This window comes from Oenanthe melanoleuca, chromosome 8 (assembly GCF_029582105.1).
Source record: "Oenanthe melanoleuca isolate GR-GAL-2019-014 chromosome 8, OMel1.0, whole genome shotgun sequence".
In the NCBI taxonomy this organism is placed as follows: Eukaryota; Metazoa; Chordata; class Aves; order Passeriformes; family Muscicapidae; genus Oenanthe; species Oenanthe melanoleuca.
Window position 1 is genome coordinate 22,651,317 of NC_079342.1, and position 16,697 is coordinate 22,668,013.

Consider the following 16,697-nt stretch of genomic DNA (forward strand, 5'->3'; position numbering starts at 1 on the left):
GTGGTGTCAGCACGCAGCACTACAGCTAGAGCATCCACAGAGGTGATCACGGGGGCTTCTTTGGGAGCGATACAGAATAAAAGTGAGAGTGTCGGCAGCGCTTGCTAAAACCTTTAACTTCCTGACTTCCCAACTGGCAGAAGTAAGTTTTTTAAAGTTCAGCATAGCTTAAAATTCCTTCCTTACGGCAGCCCGAACACCTGATCCGCGGTCGCCCGTGTTCCCCTCCGCCCTGCCCGGGCACCGGCAGAGGAGAGAGCGGAGGGATGGAGGGAGATAAGGAGCAGGCGCTTCCCTGGGAGCCGGGCAGGACGCGGTGTCCCGGGCCGGGATTGCCGTGGCAGAGCGGCGCCCCGAGCCGGGATAGAGCTGTGCTCCGACCCGGGATTACCCGGTGACAGCAGCGCTCCGAGCGCGGCTCCGGCCGTAAACAGGAAACCCTGGGCGGGCCGGGCCGAGGCGGCGCCAGGCACGGCCGCCTCCCCCTGTCCGTCCGTCCGTCCGTCCCTCCCCCGGCCCGTCCCTCCCGCGCAGCCCGGGGCCGCTCGGCTCCGCTCGGCTCGGCCCGGCCCGCGGCGGGCGCAGCGCAGCGCGGCGCGTCCCACCAGGCGCCCGGGAAGCCGCCGAGGATGAAATTGCTGTGGAGAGCGAAAATGGTAACCGGCTGTCCTGCCCCCTGCCCTGCCGCGCTCCCATCCCGCTGCCCAGCGATGCCCGGTCCCGGCGATGCTGTGCCCGTCCGGTGCCAGCGGTGCCGTGCCCGGTCCCGGCGATGCTGTGCCCGTCCGGTGCCAGCGGTGCCGTGCCCGGTCCCGGCGATGCTGTGCCCGTCCGGTGCCAGCGGTGCCGTGCCCGGTCCCGGCGATGCTGTGCCCGTCCGGTGCCAGCGGTGCCGTGCCCGGTCCCGGCGATGCTGTGCCCGTCCGGTGCCAGCGGTGCCGTGCCCGGTCCCGGCGATGCTGTGCCCGTCCGGTGCCAGCGGTGTCGTGCCCGGTCCCGGCGATGCTGTGCCCGTCCGGTGCCAGCGGTGCCGTGCCCGGTCCTGGCGATGCTGTGCCCGGTCCGGTGCCAGCGGTGCCGTGCCCGGTCCTGGCGATGCTGTGCCCGTCCGGTGCCGGCGGTGCCGTGCCCGGTCCCGGCTGCCTCGCCCAGCGATGCTGTGCTGGTACCGGGATATGCCGTGCGCAGCGATGCCCTGCCCGGTTCCGAGCGGAGCCCCTACATCACACGTTCGCTGGAAATTCGGGAGACATTGCACTCTGCTTTATTCTTCTCGGCTTTTTATTTACGAGTTTTCACCGCTCTCTCTCCCCCTCTCTCCTCCTCTCTAAAGCTGCTTGGGTTTTCTTCTTGTTCTTGAAATAATAGGTTTTTGGAAGAGCAGATCACAAGCGCTTCGGATCCCTCCTTCTCAAGGGAATTAAAATGTAGCTGTGTTTTAAATGCCCTGTAGCTTCAAAGACTCAAGGCTGGCGAAGTAATTCAGCAGTTTAAAAGTGCGAATCCTTCCCTAAGTGAAAGCCAAAGAGATTAATTGCTGTAGAAAAGGAGAGAGGAAAGAGACGACTGCTAATCAAAACCAAACTCTTTCCTTAGAAGACTTTATGCAACTATTTAAAATATGTGCTAGTCTGGGAAAAATAGTTAAATGGAAAGTCAGGGTACCTCGATACCACAGGAAAGGACAGCTTGCCAAGAATATCTCCAGAGTTCCCTCAACCTAAGGGTATCCTGGATTGCTCTGATTGCTGTGTTTACTTTGTGCTGCCCACCTCCTCTGCTCTGTCTGGAGCAGCAGAGCACCTGGGATAGATTGCGGTCAGCAGGAGGGGGAAAACAGTCCTTTTCATCTTATTTCTCTTTCTCCTTTTCCTGGCAGACCACATTTCAGGATGGGGGTGAAGAGGTAGAAGATGGAGCTGTCTACAATGTCACCCTTAAAAAGGTGCAGATTCAGCAGGCTGCCAACAAAGGAGCGAGGTGGCTGGGGGTAAGTGAGGCTAGCTGGGGAACTGGGAGGGCTCATGGACTTCGGAGCCGTCTCCAGGCAGCTGAATTCCACGGGAATTGTTACAATATTAACTTTTAGCACTGACTGCTCTCATTATTAAAAAAAAAAAAAAAAAAAACAAAAAACAAAAAGAGCAAACCAAACACTGAGCTCGTCTGCCTGGGTCATCTGAAATAACATTCTCCTTGTGTTGACTCTTCCTCTTTTCTTGACCTGTAAAAACAATTTGACCAGCTGTGGCCTTGTATCAGGTGATTCTTGGTGCAGAAATAAGGATCCTAGTTTATGGCCCGAATAGCTGAACATTTAACAGTTATTTCAGACTTGTTATGGCTCGTTTCTGCTGTTAGGAACCTATCTCAGGTCTTCAAACAAATAGTTATGTTATTTTGACTGGTGAAAGTCCCTCAAAGTCAGCAGAACTTCCTCTGAACTTAAGGGAGTATTGACTTGGGTCTTATTTCTGTATTGCTTCCTTAGCTAGATGAGAAATTAATTGTGTTTCTGCAAGAATTACAGCAATGTACTGTTTTTCAAAGCATGAAGGCTTTAATGGTGAGTAAAATGACCTCAAATGCACAGAGTTCATTTGACATGCTGCTGAGTGCCTTCACCTTTATCAGGCCAAGTCCCCAGCTGATAAAAAATGTCCTCACTTCATTGGAAGCAGTGCAGCTGTGGCACTTGGGGCCAGGTCTGCAGGAGATGCCTATAACTTTCATGGTGTTTTGTTATGTTTATTATTTTTTTCTTTGGGATCAAAGGCAGTAATATAAGAAGTTGGCTTGATGTAGTAACCATGTGGGTATTTTAAAGGCTTTTAAAACTGCCCTGAGATTTATGTCCAGTCATTTTCTTGTGAAGCTCCTGTGACATGAAGCAGTACAGCAGAGATGAAACCAGAGTTGGGAAAAATAAGCAAATTCTGTCCTGCATACAGATAGTGCTTAGAGTCTCCCCTTCCCATGTTTCCAAGAGGTACACAGAGTACTAATCAGAACAGATAATTTCAAATGTGCTTCGAGTGGCAGATTTCCCATTTCTGCCTCCTGTTTTTACCAGGAAAAATACTACCAAGTATATTTGAGCTCCTGCAACTTTCCCAGCTGGTTTTGTGTAATAGGTGAAGATGATTTTGAATACGTCTGTCCCATAAACATAGTTTAGAAAAGTAGAATTTTTTTCCTGCTTGGGCTGTGTTGTTCCTTGTAATAGAAGGAGTTTTCCAGGCCTTGGTCCTGTTCTCAAAGGAGGGGAACATGCATGTTCCTGTGGTCATCCTCCCAGCTGATGCTGCCTGTCCCCATAGGAGGACCAGGGACTGCAAGGTCAGGGCAGGGACTGTCAGGTTCCTGTGGCTGTTGTTGATTTCAGGTTAGAATGTTTCTGGAGAGGGAGACAATGTGTCAGAAATCCACACCTGTTCTGGGCATAAATCTGTGACTTTGGCTTCCAGTTGTCCTCTTTCATGAGCAAAAAAACCAAATCTTATGTATTTTATTTAGAAATATTTTGGAACATATGGGCTGTTTGTTTCCCTTAAACTCTTCAGAACATAAAGTATTTTAAGCTCTTCTTGTGATCTTGTTTTATTAATGGCTTTTTTGTGGTCCTGAAATCAATAAATAGCCTCTAACCCAGAGCATTATTTATGAAGAGCCATCCTTGCCCCCAGCACTTTGGCTTTGAAAAGCTGAATTGTCTTTTTTAGAACTGTCATCAGGTGACCTTTTTTTTGTTTATTTGCTTTTTAATCTGAAGTTCATAAGGGTTTATGATTTTTTTTCTGTGCTTTGAAACTCATTAGCACTAAATTAACAGGGTGTTGGATTTAGCAATGTTGGTCTTAATTTTTTTGATGGTGATCTAAGTCAGGCTTAGGTGGAAGACTCAAGGTCAACAACCTATTTGTACATCAGCAATTATTGAGCCTTCACTAACAAACATAGTAACTCTTATCGATCATATGCATGCCTGAATTTACTTTTTAAAAAACTTTTTCTCAGTGTCAGTTTGCATCCTGTAAAAGTCTACTTACCTTACCCTTCTGAGGCACTGAGCTTCTCCTGGTTTGTTGTGGCAGGTCAAGTCTAATAAACCTTCCTTAAAATTCTCCATCCTAAGAATCCATCCAGGGTCACTGAATGGTTGGCCCTGTAGTGAGAGAATGGATTGTTTAAAGGCCAATCATAAGATTCCAACTCAAGCATCATAAACACTTGCCTTCTGAAACACAGAAGTGTCTTTCTTGTGTTCCAAACTTCTACATCTAACAAAAGGAGAAGAGAAACAGGCTGCACTTGAGCAGGCATCAGCAGTTCTGAAACTTTCAGAAGTGTGAGGCTGTTGGATAATCACTGAATTTCTTAGCTTTAAATTTAATATTAGACATCAAAGGATGTCAATAATAGCCCCTGCTTTTGTCACCACATACTTAGTCACTAAATATTTAGTGAAGCTTAAGACTTTAAGCACTGGAGTATTAAGGAATATTAAAAGCTCTAGTGGGAGCTCAGTATTGTCAGAGATGCTGCACTAAATCACTGTTTTGACTTAAAAGAATGTGCAGACGTGGTATTTAAAGAGGATTGTCTGTACATATGTCTTAGATGATAATTGGTGTCAAAGCTTCAAAAATCATGTGTACCTTCTTAGAAATATTGAGGGAGAATCCCTCCCAAACACAATGGATTCAACCAGAGAAAGCATGAAGGCATTTTTTAAAAAACAAAGTGGGTTTTGGTGTCTTCAGGATAGATTTTGAGAGGTCTCCAGGGTCCTGGAGAGAGAGGAACAAGCTGCAAAAGCCATGGAAGCTGAGATACATGGCCTGACACCTTTATGACACAAAAGGTTGGAGAAGTAGAGTTTTGTACATATGGAGGGCACACGCTCAGAAGTGGGGATGAGGAGGATTTGGGGTGGACAATCGTCATCAGTTTGAATGGCATTATGTCAGATTGATGAAAAAGGCAAATTGGTAACTGGAAGGGAAGGTTTGGGAGAGCAACAAGGAATTTGATGTGGTTAGAAAGAGAATGCTGTGTTTTAAAACTTTATTTTCAGAAAAAGCCTGGAAATTCAGAGAGCCTGGGATTCAGCGTTCCCTGAGGATGTGAATGCAGCCCATAGGGAGGCTGGATGTCAAAGAGGATGGTGCTATTGTGAAGAAAAGGCACCAAAGCATCAGAGACAAATGTTCTGGAGGGATTTTGATCTTGAACTGAGAGCCAGGTGCCCGTGAAATGAAACAGGGATCAGTTGAGTCATACTGTAGCCAGAAGTAGGTAAGAACAGCCAAACAGTGGATGTAAAAGCAGATCAGCCGCTAAATACCTGAATTTCTGTGGCCAGGAGCAGCGTGCTGACAGTGCAGTGGAATGGCACGGGCAGGTGGTGACCTATGGGAAACTGTAAACAGTCCAGGAGAAGGGAAAAGCAGCGGGTGGAGAAGTGCTGGGGGAGCGGGAGGAGTGGTGCAGGAAGAATAGAGACAGGGGTGTGGTGTAGGCAGATGGGCAAGACTGCTAAAATAAAAGCAAACGAGGTTTGAAAATGCTGTGAAGTGACTGTTGTGAGCCCCCTGTTGAGCAGCTGGAGTGCTTTATCTCCCCTTGCAGGAGTTAGGGAGGGATGGGCCACCGCCCAGCCCTGGGAGAGGAGGAATGGTGAGGAATGAACCCCTCAGACACGAGGGGCTCCTGAGTACCTGCAAATGTCTTTCCTATAGAGTCCTCCAGCTGGGAAGGAGTGAGGAAGAGACCTACAATGAATGGTGTGAGTATTTAGTGGGGCAGGTCCCAGGAAATGCAGCCAGGAGCTGGAGTTCTCCAAGCCAAGTGGTGATTCTCCACTCCTGAAATGATTGCTGAGCTTTGAGAGTCCATCCTCACCATCAAGGGTCTTGCTTTACTGATGGATGACAAGGACTCCTCTTCCTTTGGGTCTTAAATATCCAAATAACAGATAAATAGTCTGCTCACTTCTGGCCAGCCTGCCTGGCTTCATTAGGCATGGATTACACATCTAGAGATTTTAGGAACTCCTTTTGGCTACAGCTGAACTTCTGTCTCTGGGGTTTGTTCAGGCAGAGATGGATGCAAAATATAGCTTGTCTTAAAATGTCCTTAATATTATAATGCTGGGTGTATAGCAGAACATGTTCTTCCAAAATTGTCAACGAACTGCTGTTAGAAGGGTGCTTTTCAGTTCCTTAAAATGCTAAAAGAGGGAAAAGCTGAAAAGTAGCAAATCTGTCACTTAATATTTGTGTTTTCTTAGCACTGCTGTTATTTGATAATTACCTTTTCTGGGAATTAATTTTGTGGTGTTTTAAAATTAAATTTTGTGATGTTTTAAAATTAAATTTTTAATTTTTAAAAATTATATATATATATATTTATTTTTTTTTTAATTTAGTGTGAGTGATTTCCTTTCACGTAAAACTGCATGTGACCACAAGCTTGGCTTCTAAACACTTCCACTGTCACATACATTGGCAGGAAATTTGTGCTGGAGAGTTCAGACAGAAAAACATTGCAAAAACTTGTGGCTAACTAATGTGTATCCCAGTTGGGAGCTGGGACACAACCATCTCTCTGCCTTCATCAATCTGTCAGAAAAGAAGCTTTAGTCTGGATTTCTTTCTTTCCAGCACAGGCCTCGTAACTATGGGTTGAGATTTAAGTGGTGCCTGGAATCATCAACATTTAGGAAGAAGAAAAACCTCACATTTTCTCTGAGCCTGCTCCTGCCCTCCCACATACCCTTCAGAGCCAGCTCTGTGATTTCTTTCTCATCTTACCCTTAGATCCCAGATGTTCTGGTCGAGTGCAGTTTCCTGTGGAAGCAGCAGCCAAGGGCTTGGCTGATCATTGTCCTTGCTGCAGCTTGCTGCTTTGTCTCTTGATTTAGAGCCTGTGTTGGTCACTTTTGGCTAAAGCACTCTTTAATCAGGCTCCCTCAGCCTGTCCTGACTGTCCAGACCAAGGCCAGGGTATAGTTCTGGTCATATATTGGGCAGAAGTAGAAAAGGAGTGACAGGCTTCCTATGGAAACTGAGCTGTGCTGTGTCCTCTCCAGTGTCTGAGGGGCTGTCTTGGAGAAGGAAGAAGGATGGGGTGTGCTCACACTGGTCTTGCTTGGGGGAAGATGGACACCCACAAAGTAGCGTATTCAGAGAGAACTGGATGATTTTACCTGTAGACATTTACACAGTTACCCAAAAGAAAGCTTTGGCATCTCACTCAGCTTGTCTTCTGGTTTGGAGGAGGCTCTTTCCTCCTGTCCTTCCTTCAGTTGTGGGTGTAATAGTACCATGGTACTATTCACAGCCCTTATTAATGACTTCTCATGGAGTATTTTTCTCCTTGCTTCCTGGTTTAGGCTCCAGGGATATCCTAAGTAGCAGACTTGGATATAGTCATCAGCTGGTTAATAGAGTCTGTGTGTGCAACAGACACTCAAAAATGGAAACTGAGCCTATTAAGAGGTTTAAAAAGGAAGCCTGAACGATTACTGTCCATTACTTTCCCAGTTCCAAATCCAAAATGCATAATTAGAAGGGTGACTGGCTTTGTGGCACAGTGTTATGCTCTCAGTTGAGTGTAAAACCTCCCAATCCAAGCTGCCAAAGGGTGGCAGTGCTTTAATCCTGGGGTGTTACAAAGGCTGAGTTTAGGGCTGGGATACCCTGGCACAGCCATGAAGAGCTAGGGAGAGACAGGACAGCTTCCCTTCCTGGGCCTGTGCAGGGGCACCTCTTGCTAATGATTCTTACATGAAGTGGAATAATAAGAGTTAAGGGAGCCTCTTGAGTAAAGCTGCTGGAGACTGTTCTGTTGCTGCACTGGTTGTGTGTATCTGCATTTTGGATATCTCCCAGCCAGCCTGCTCATGGGCAAAACTTGCCCTTGGCATTTACCTGTGACATGCAGGATTAGAATGACATCCTGTGCTGTAATTGCTTTTCCCTGGGAATTCCTCTGACAGCCAGGATGACTGTTTTTTTAAACTCTGCTACTTGGATGCTACAGGTTCTCCCTAAATTCCAGTGCCTTAAGGTCTTGCTGCTGACATCACTGAATGTTATCTTGCTTGCTTTTTAAAGCAGTAAGGGAAAGGAATAACCCCCAAATTTTGCTTGCTCTGCAAAGGAACTGGCACTTTATTTCTGACTGCTAGATCTAGGTCACTTGTTTGGTTAAGGAAGAGTTGGCAAGGAATGTAGCTATGTGTCATTGGAAGGCCTGTGAGATGCAGCACATGAACTGGACTGAGATGTTGTACAGAGAACAGCCTGGAGAAACCATTAGTTTCACTGTTTGGGTTCTGATGCCTTCATTTAAGGAACAGGCTGAAGCATTTCAAGTACGTTAGTCACACTTGGATTTAAATTTAACCTTGGTAAAGCTAATTAAAAATATGTGTGTAAATGCATTGCTTTGAACTTTGCATCTTTGGCTACTGCCGTTTTTTAAACATATAATTTCCTTCAGCCAGCACTGTAAGGGGGTGCACCTGTGTGAAGAAGCCAGCACAAAGTAGCCAGATCATGGCTTAGCCCCCTGGAGAAAACAGGGTTATTTTGTGTAACAGGGTAAATAAATGCTAACTTGGTGTGGCTCCTGCTCTTGCTTTTCTTTGTGTAGTCACTGTGTAGTGTCTTGTAAAGCAGGGACAAAAGGTGTGTGATGTCTTAGTGTTAATACCACATTAAGATAGTATCAGAGATTGTAAAAGACGATTCCTAAAGGGAATTGGAACCTCATTACTGAAGCATTGAGCAGCTCACCAGCAGTTGTCTCTGGGAAGGTGTCACAGTTTGCTCCTGCAGTCTCCCAAAAGTACTTTTGCCCTTGATTCACCCAAAAATGTATGTTCAGTGGCCATACAAGCTCTTCAGAAGTGACTTGTAATTCTTCCTGGGTGGTGCATGTAGGGCTCAAGTACAAAGTCTGTTTTAAGTTTTTGTACCTTATGAAATAAGAATTTTATTGATATATGAGGATGTGTGGTTTGTGGGTTTTTTTTTGTTTGTTTGTTTGTTTTTAATTTAAATAAAGTTTTAAAGCCATAGTGAGGAATTACATGTTTTGGACAATCCATGCCACCACTTGGTGACAATTTAGGGACTGCAAGGAAAGCAGAAACATATCCAAGTGAAGTGATAATGGTCTTGCATTCTTACAGCACCTTTCACCCGGATAACTTTCAAAGCATGGCTGCAGATTTTCTCCAGACTGACTATGTTGGATGTTGTAATGCAACACAGCACCAAAGTAGGGTTTGGGTAGGGATTAAAACTCAGCCTCAGTGCTGTGACCTGGGTTTGGGAGATTCCCCTTTCATTGGGAAGGTGGGAAGGAGATGGGGGAAAAAAGTGTTTCTGGGACAATGTGACTTCAAAAAGACTGGGGTTTTGAGGCTGCTGGAGGGTTTGAACCATTAAAAAAGTTGGGGGAGATGGATTAGCTGTCAGAGCTGCGTGGTAATATTTATTTAGTGGCTTCATAGTGTTATCACATGTTATCTTCTTCACATGTGAAACATGCAGCAAGGAGCAGCTGCTTAGCAAGGCACAGCAGCACATGGAAACAATTTAGGACCAGAAGTGAGTTAATTCAAACCACCTGGGGAGAAGACCTGGCCTTCTGAGAGTCCAGGGTTCTGTGGAAGCATTTGCCCCCCATGCAACAGCAGTTGTGAAAGGAAGCTCAGATATTAAGTTACAGCAAGGAACAGGAGAGTGAAGGGAACCTTAGAAAATACTGTTAGGGAGATGACAGTAACTCCTCACTAGTTCCTGGTGCTTGTTCCCTCATCTCAAAGGTGGGAAAACTGGAATCTATGGGTGGAAAGGGATTTGAGAACACCAAAAATGTGAGGACTGTTATATTTGTGTCTTGGTGCAACTGGTGTTGATGTGTGAGTTTAACAATAAATCCTCACAGAACTGAGGCTCCATTCTGGCAATGAATAGGAAGATATAGGAAAAGCCTTCAAAATGGTGAGTAGAGAAGGGACCAGAGTGGTTTTGAAAACAAGGGGGGAAAGAAATTAGTGATTTGACATTGTGTGTAATTAACCTGAAGGGACTTGCTGCTGGCAGAAGTAATTTTGTGTCCAACCAAGTCCAGAAGGATTCAGAGAGGATCGAATGTTTAAATAATGAGAACAAATGCATGAGATTCAAAACACAAGACATTAATTTTTGTGATTTAGGGATAAAACAAACATATCCTGAAGCTAAGTATGGCCTTTTCCTTTAGACTTGTTATTCTGGATGTTATGGGTGTGTTATTTCTTCACCTTCCTCTCTAGCATCTGGCCATTGTTAGAGGAGGGAAAACCTCTAGTATAGTTTAAAATGACAATGATTATGTGTGGCTGTTTATAAAGTTCTGGTTTCAATTTATTTGCAGCAAATGTTTGATGAGGGACAATAAGATTGAACACAGGTACTTATCAAAAGAATCTTGAGGATTTTAATGTCCAGGAGGTGTCAGGGCCATATTGCCACATGGTCCAGGAGTTTGGTGTGGGTTTGTTTTCCAGCAGCCCTGCAACCTCCTCCTGGTTAAGGAGAACTCTGGGTGCTCAGATCTTGCTCTTTTTTATGTGTATAAAGCAAAAGTTTGCATCTGTGTAGTTTTAGACTCTGCAAAAGTAGGGATTGTGTGGGTTGCCCTTTGCTTTACCCCATTCAGCTTCACAGTCCCTGCTTTAAAAAGGAGGCAGCTTGAGCAGAACATGGTACTCTACGTGTGGGCTCCTCAGACTTTTTTGTGTGTGTGTTTTGTGTTTGTGTTTGCTTTTTGTTGTCACTTCCAAGCATTGTGCTGAAATATGTAATGTTCTACCTACTGTAAGCCTTCAGGTCTTTTCTTGGATCTCTGTGTCACAGTGGGACCTCTGAGAGTGGGACTTTCAGCAGACTTTTTTTCTGGCCTCACATTTATCCCCATTTAATTGCATAAGCCATCTGTTGTACATCAGAGCATATCTCACCTTCAGCAGCTTTGGCAATCAAAATGAGATTTTGGCAGCTCCACCTCAGCTGTGAAGCTTTGTGCCACTTTGCATGGTGACATTCACTAACCTTTTGATCTGCTGGGTTGCAGACTGATGGAGTTCTGACTTTTTCCTCTGTGCCACCTCCATGGCTGTGACAGCAGCCACCAGTGCTGCCCCTGGGTCACAATGGCACTAAGGAGGTGTAGGCATTTCAAGTGGACTAATCCTGTTATTATAGTGTATTTCATCTATTTCTTCTCTTATGTTCTTTCCACCTTTCTTGGTCTGAAAGCAATTTAAAGCATTATTTTCTTTTCTCCCACCCCTTCACCTGATTTGTACTGCCTTTCTCACTATGGAGACTCAACCTTTCTTCCAGTCAGTAGCTATTTCTTCCTTTCTGGGGAGTCCATGGGCTCTTTGTGCAAGTAAAACAACATGTTTTTATTACTAAGTGGCATTTCCCATTGAAATATCTCAGAATGATTGAACAACAGGGAATGACTAAATGCTTTGAGATAGCCCTTGGGCTTCAAACTGGAGACTTGTGGTAGATCTCATTAGACTGCCAGATCCCAGTGGCTCCTTGTTAGTATCTGTAAATCCTAAAGCAGAAATGCACCATCATGTAAGAGTTAGCTGGGGTTTTATTCCCTCCTAAATATAGTTTATGCCCCACACAAGCTTGCATGTATTGAGTAAATTGAGTTTGTTTTGAGTCGAGTTGAACACAGAATGTCCTTCAGTTGTTTAGAGAATTCCTGTGGATAGAGCTTGTCAGCTGAGGTTTGTAACATTTCAGAGATGTGTTGGTGTTGGGATGCAAACAAGTCAGTACACCCATCCGGATTAGCTGTTGTCTTCAGTGCAAAAGAGATTAATTAACTAAATACTCCTGAGGTGCATTTGAAACCTGGTTTAAATATTCCATGCAAATACAGCAAGAGAATTATTATGAAACTATACCTCTGCTTCTGTTTGCTTGGTTTGTAGTAATCTCTGGCTGTACTTCTGATGCATTTCGTGTTTCTTAGAGTAGAAGCCCTTTAGGGCAGGGCGGGTGTTCTGGTTTGGAGATGGCAGCCATTGTGCTGCTGTTGGAAATGCCCCATGAGTAACAACAACGTGTTTCACTTGGAAGGCAGATCTTAGGGCTTTGCATTCCTGCCGTGGAGTGCTTCGGATTGATTCTGGCTGTGCTCAGGCTGCTGGCTCCCTGGAGCACAGAAAATGTGAATGAACTCTTGCACACTTACTTAAAGCATGAGGCTTGCATTCTTCCTGCAAAAACAGGCACTTTGTTCAGGAAAACATCAGGTGGTCAGGGAGAACAGGACAGGGAAGAGCAGAGGTATGCTATTAACTCCTGGTGGGTAGTTAAACAACAACTGCAAAAAAGAAGAAAAATCAAACCGATGTGGACAGCTTCTGATTTATCTGGCTTTCGACCCCCCCTTACTTATAAGCTATACTTTGCATTCTGACTCAATACTTCCACATAATTATGTGTTTTGATTCACATCCATTGCCTAAGGATTTCAGTCCAAGTGCAATGCAGCATTCTTGAACCAAAACAAGTATCTGCAGCGGGTCCAGGGCCAGCTCACACCCTTTGTGCTGGGGCAGAAGAGGAGGAGGGTTCCTGGCTGGTGCTCCAGTCAGGAGAACACAGTCATTCGTGTAGGTGTGTGGTAGTTCAGCTGTCACATGCTTCTCTTGGTGTGGTGAAAAGCAGAATTCCTCACGGAGAAAATACCTGTACAACAGGGGCAAGGATGTTGCCATCCCTTGCAGACACACTTGTAGCCAAGCACAGTCACTCCCTGGTTCTCTAGGGGGGTGCATGCAGGAGAAGAACACCAGCAGATACCATGCTTCACCCCTGTGATGTCTAGATAAATAATAAAAATGCAGTTTGGCCTGGACTAGTGCTAATATTTTTGGATTCTTACAGCATGTAAATAAGTATTCAAGCTGGTAACACTTAATATTAGGAAACATTAACTTCCTATTGCTGCTTTTTCTCCTCAGACCCCACCCTGGAGAGGCCTCTTAGGTTTAAAACAAAGGGTAGTAAAAAAGAACAGCCATGGAAATGAAGTTTATAACACAGTTTAGGTATGTTTTCGTGCTACAGTCATAAAAGTGGTTACTGACTGCTAACCTATTTCTTCTAAAAAGCTTAGAAAAATTTGGCATTAAATATTGCTCACAGTAATTATTATGAGACGTGTAACAGCATTTCTTGGGTATCTGTTGTTCCACAAAAATACATTGTTCCAAGTTCAGTTTACTTTAAAATATGAATCAGTCTTCTTCTAAGTATTTTCTCCTCTGTCAGAGGGCATTTCATCTCCCCTCACCTACATGTTTAATTTCCACCTATTCATACTATTACTAATTTCTCTCTTGCCTTGTTGTTTACACTGGATACAGTGGCAGTTTACACTGATTTCATGACTCAGTATAAATTTAATTTCTGTGTACTGCTTGAGCAAGCTTTACAGTGTGAAAGAGAGCCAACAGTACAATTAGGATGAATAAAAGCATTTTTGGGTTATGTAATATGCATTTGTGCTACTATTATGCAACAGAATTATTACTTGTGGCATCCTTAAATCCATTTTGAATTTAGCACTGTTGCCTGCTGCCTCATACAGGACCTTCTTTGTTTCTACTGACTGAGCAGAAAGTGATGATGAGCTCCACAATTAATTTGAATTACATTTCTGGAAGGAGATAGAAAATAGTGTTACTTGTCACAGGACAAGTATTCTGTTGGTAGTCAAAAATCATGATACCATATGAAATCTGTCTGACTGTGTTAGTGCTAATATCAATCATCCCCTCTTTTTGCTATGCTTGATATTTATTTTAAAATGACAGCGTATTTCAGCATTTTTCATGAAAGAAGCATGGCAAAGAGCTTTGAACAATTTAAATAATATTTAAATAATAGCTTTCCTCTGGCATTTCTAAGGGTAGGCATAGAGTTGTCATTTTTAACATCAAGGTAGCTTAGAAACACTGTATATAAATACAGAATTTGCTGTGTGATGAGGTTGAACCTCTCAGTATTTGTCAGAGGGCAGGTGCACTGTACCTATCCCTGTAATCTGTAACCAGAATCACAAGAAGCTGTTTCAGACTCCAGTGAAATGTTTGAGCTGTCAGCCACCTTTTATGCTTGTTTTCTTTGCTCAGCACCTCTTCTCCCTTATGGTTCCAGTAATGGTTCCTGGGGCTTTGGCACCTCCAGATTTCCAGGAAGCTGTGAGAGTGTGGGGAAGGAGGAAGAGGAGTTAAGATAAAGGCTGTGAGCAGGAGCAGTAGTTACAATTTGTGAGGCACTGGGGAGCTGTCTCAGCTGCCTTTACCTCCTTAGGGACCTTCTGTAATCCATACCTGGAAAAGCTGTTAGTTGTTTTCACAATTAATCACTGCTTGCTTTATGCAAGTCCCAGGACACTTTGTAGAGCTTTTCTCTCAAGGAGACACAGTGTAACACTTCCTTTGGCTTCAGAAGTCAAAATATCTTAGAAAACGAGCTGATTGTACTGCCAAAATGGGCACTAAAACCCATTTCCTTGCCTTCATCCTGGTGCTCTGCTCACTTAGCTGTTTATTATTAAGAATATTTATTTACTGCTTGGTTTGGGGGTTGGACATTTTGGTGTTTCTGGGCACTGAAGAGAGGAGGATACTGAGTTTTATGAATAATTTTCTTCCAATACAGAAGGGCTTTGGAAAGATAGTATGGGACACTTGTATTTACTGGAGTGTTAGTAAATGTCATTTGATGACAGCTGTTCCTCTAACCATGTAAGATGCACATGACTAAGAGTCTTACCTGACTTACTGGTTTCTTTTTCTTGCTTTTCAGTTTTAAATTAGGAACTTGCTAAGCTTCAGTGTCCGATCAAAACCACCACAAGGAATATTTAATAATACAAGTTATGAAAATTATACATCCCTGGCATGCCTAAGAGGGAACAGTGTTATGGTGAACTGCAGATGTGTGAAACACGACAAACAAAAAAGAAACATCAATAATCTGATGATTCAGGTTCAGTTAACTCCATGATGACACCAAATCACAGAGAAAAGAGTGAGAGGCCTTGTATTGGTTTTGTTAAAAGTCTTTCTAGCAGGAGAGATGATAGGCAGGACAAGAGGGACCATTTGTAGGTAGGAAATGAGGGGAAATGCATAAATTGTACAAGGTAGAGATGGAGATCTGGAGCTGTTCAGGTGATTTTTATTTTCTTTAAAAACCTTGTATGCTGCACACTGAAGCTCCTGGATGACTTAATTCTCCGTGAATAATATGGCTCCGTTCCTTTGCTGCACAGATGTTTCTGAGTGGGTAAATTCAGGAATTTCTATGTTCCCGTGGCTGGATAAGCACCAACATTTGTTAGAGCTGCACAATGCCGTTTTAACCTAGACCTCTGTGAAGATTCAATTTAGTAATGCACTTGCTAAAACTCCTTTAGATGCGCGCAGGGAGAGGTGGTTTGTGAATTAGGCTTTTTTACTTTTGCTTTGATTCAAGTAGAGCTGGTCCCACAAAATTCGCCGATATCTAAATGAGTGTAAATTTGCATCGCTTCAGAAGGTGAGAGAATGCACAGCTCAGCACCATGGAATGCCTCGTTTCTTCTTTTCCGCAGAGTGGCTTTAAGTAGCTGCAAGGTCCGAGTGAAAAGCTTCTAACTGAGCAGCAGCATTTGTGTAAGAGGCTTTTTTTCCTTTTCTCTTTTTCCCTCTAAATCTGCCCCCCAGCTTTTGTGGCGGCGCTTGGGACAGACACCAGGCAGGCCGTGGGCTCTGAGAACAAACAAGAATCCTTTTGTGTCATGATCGTGGAATTAATTGGTGTTGGAAACTCTGGCTCGCTGCCAAGAACGGGTATTTATGTGGCAGGGAAGGAAAGGAAAAGGGTGGAGCTTTGGAAATCCAGGAATCCCCCTCCTTTTCGGAGCTTAGCAAAGAGTTCGTAAACTTATTTTGGCTTCTGAGTTTGGCGCAGTCAGTGTGCAGAGTTCTGGTTTTCGTGGGTCTTGTTTTTATTTTTCTTTTAAAATTTGTTTGTTTGTTGTTTGGTTTGGTTGAGAGTGAAGTGGAGGGAGTTCTGTGGGGAGCTCTGGAGTAATTTGATTTCATTTCATCTCCCAGTGTGCTGTAGGATAAAAGCATCTGCCTTTGTCAGCGGGCCGTGCAGCGCTGGCCACCCAAGCCCTGCAGAGCCGGCCAGGCGTTCCAAGGCTGGAATTCATTTTTAATTCCGCATTTTCCCGGTGCCGGCAGCGGGGCCCGGGGCGCAGCGCGGTCCCTCAGGCCTGAGGCGGGCGGGAGCGGCCTGCCCCAAAACCACACAAATACTTGTGACTCTGCTCGATAAGATTAACCCCGGCGCTGCTTGTGGCATTGTTTGGGCAAAATCGGCGCTTCTCAGAGGGGTTTTTTGTTCAAAGGTCATGTGGTGGAGTTGGGAGTCTGTCTGTCTGTCCCTCTCCTCCGCTATAAACTCCATCAGCGCCTTTGCTGCAAGGAAACGCTTGGTCAGAAAAGTTGTCAATGTCTTTGCAGTTGTTCTTTATCTAAATACTTGACAAAGACAACTCAATTTCATCTGTCTTGCTGTTTTCTTTAATGATGTGTGTCTGCA

At 44.5% G+C, this 16,697-nt stretch overlaps 1 protein-coding gene across 1 annotated transcript in view; it reads left to right on the top strand.

Moving 5' to 3' along the window:
• The first annotated feature begins 492 nt into the window (after positions 1-492).
• RGL1 (ral guanine nucleotide dissociation stimulator like 1) overlaps positions 493-16,697 on the top strand; it is a 51,146-nt gene continuing 34,941 nt past the window's right edge. Inside the window, exons 1-2 of the mRNA XM_056497281.1 lie at positions 493-656; positions 1,880-1,990. Of these exons, the coding sequence (XP_056353256.1) occupies positions 630-656; positions 1,880-1,990 (138 nt within the window). The 5' untranslated portion in view covers positions 493-629. The remainder of the gene's footprint in view (positions 657-1,879; positions 1,991-16,697) is intronic.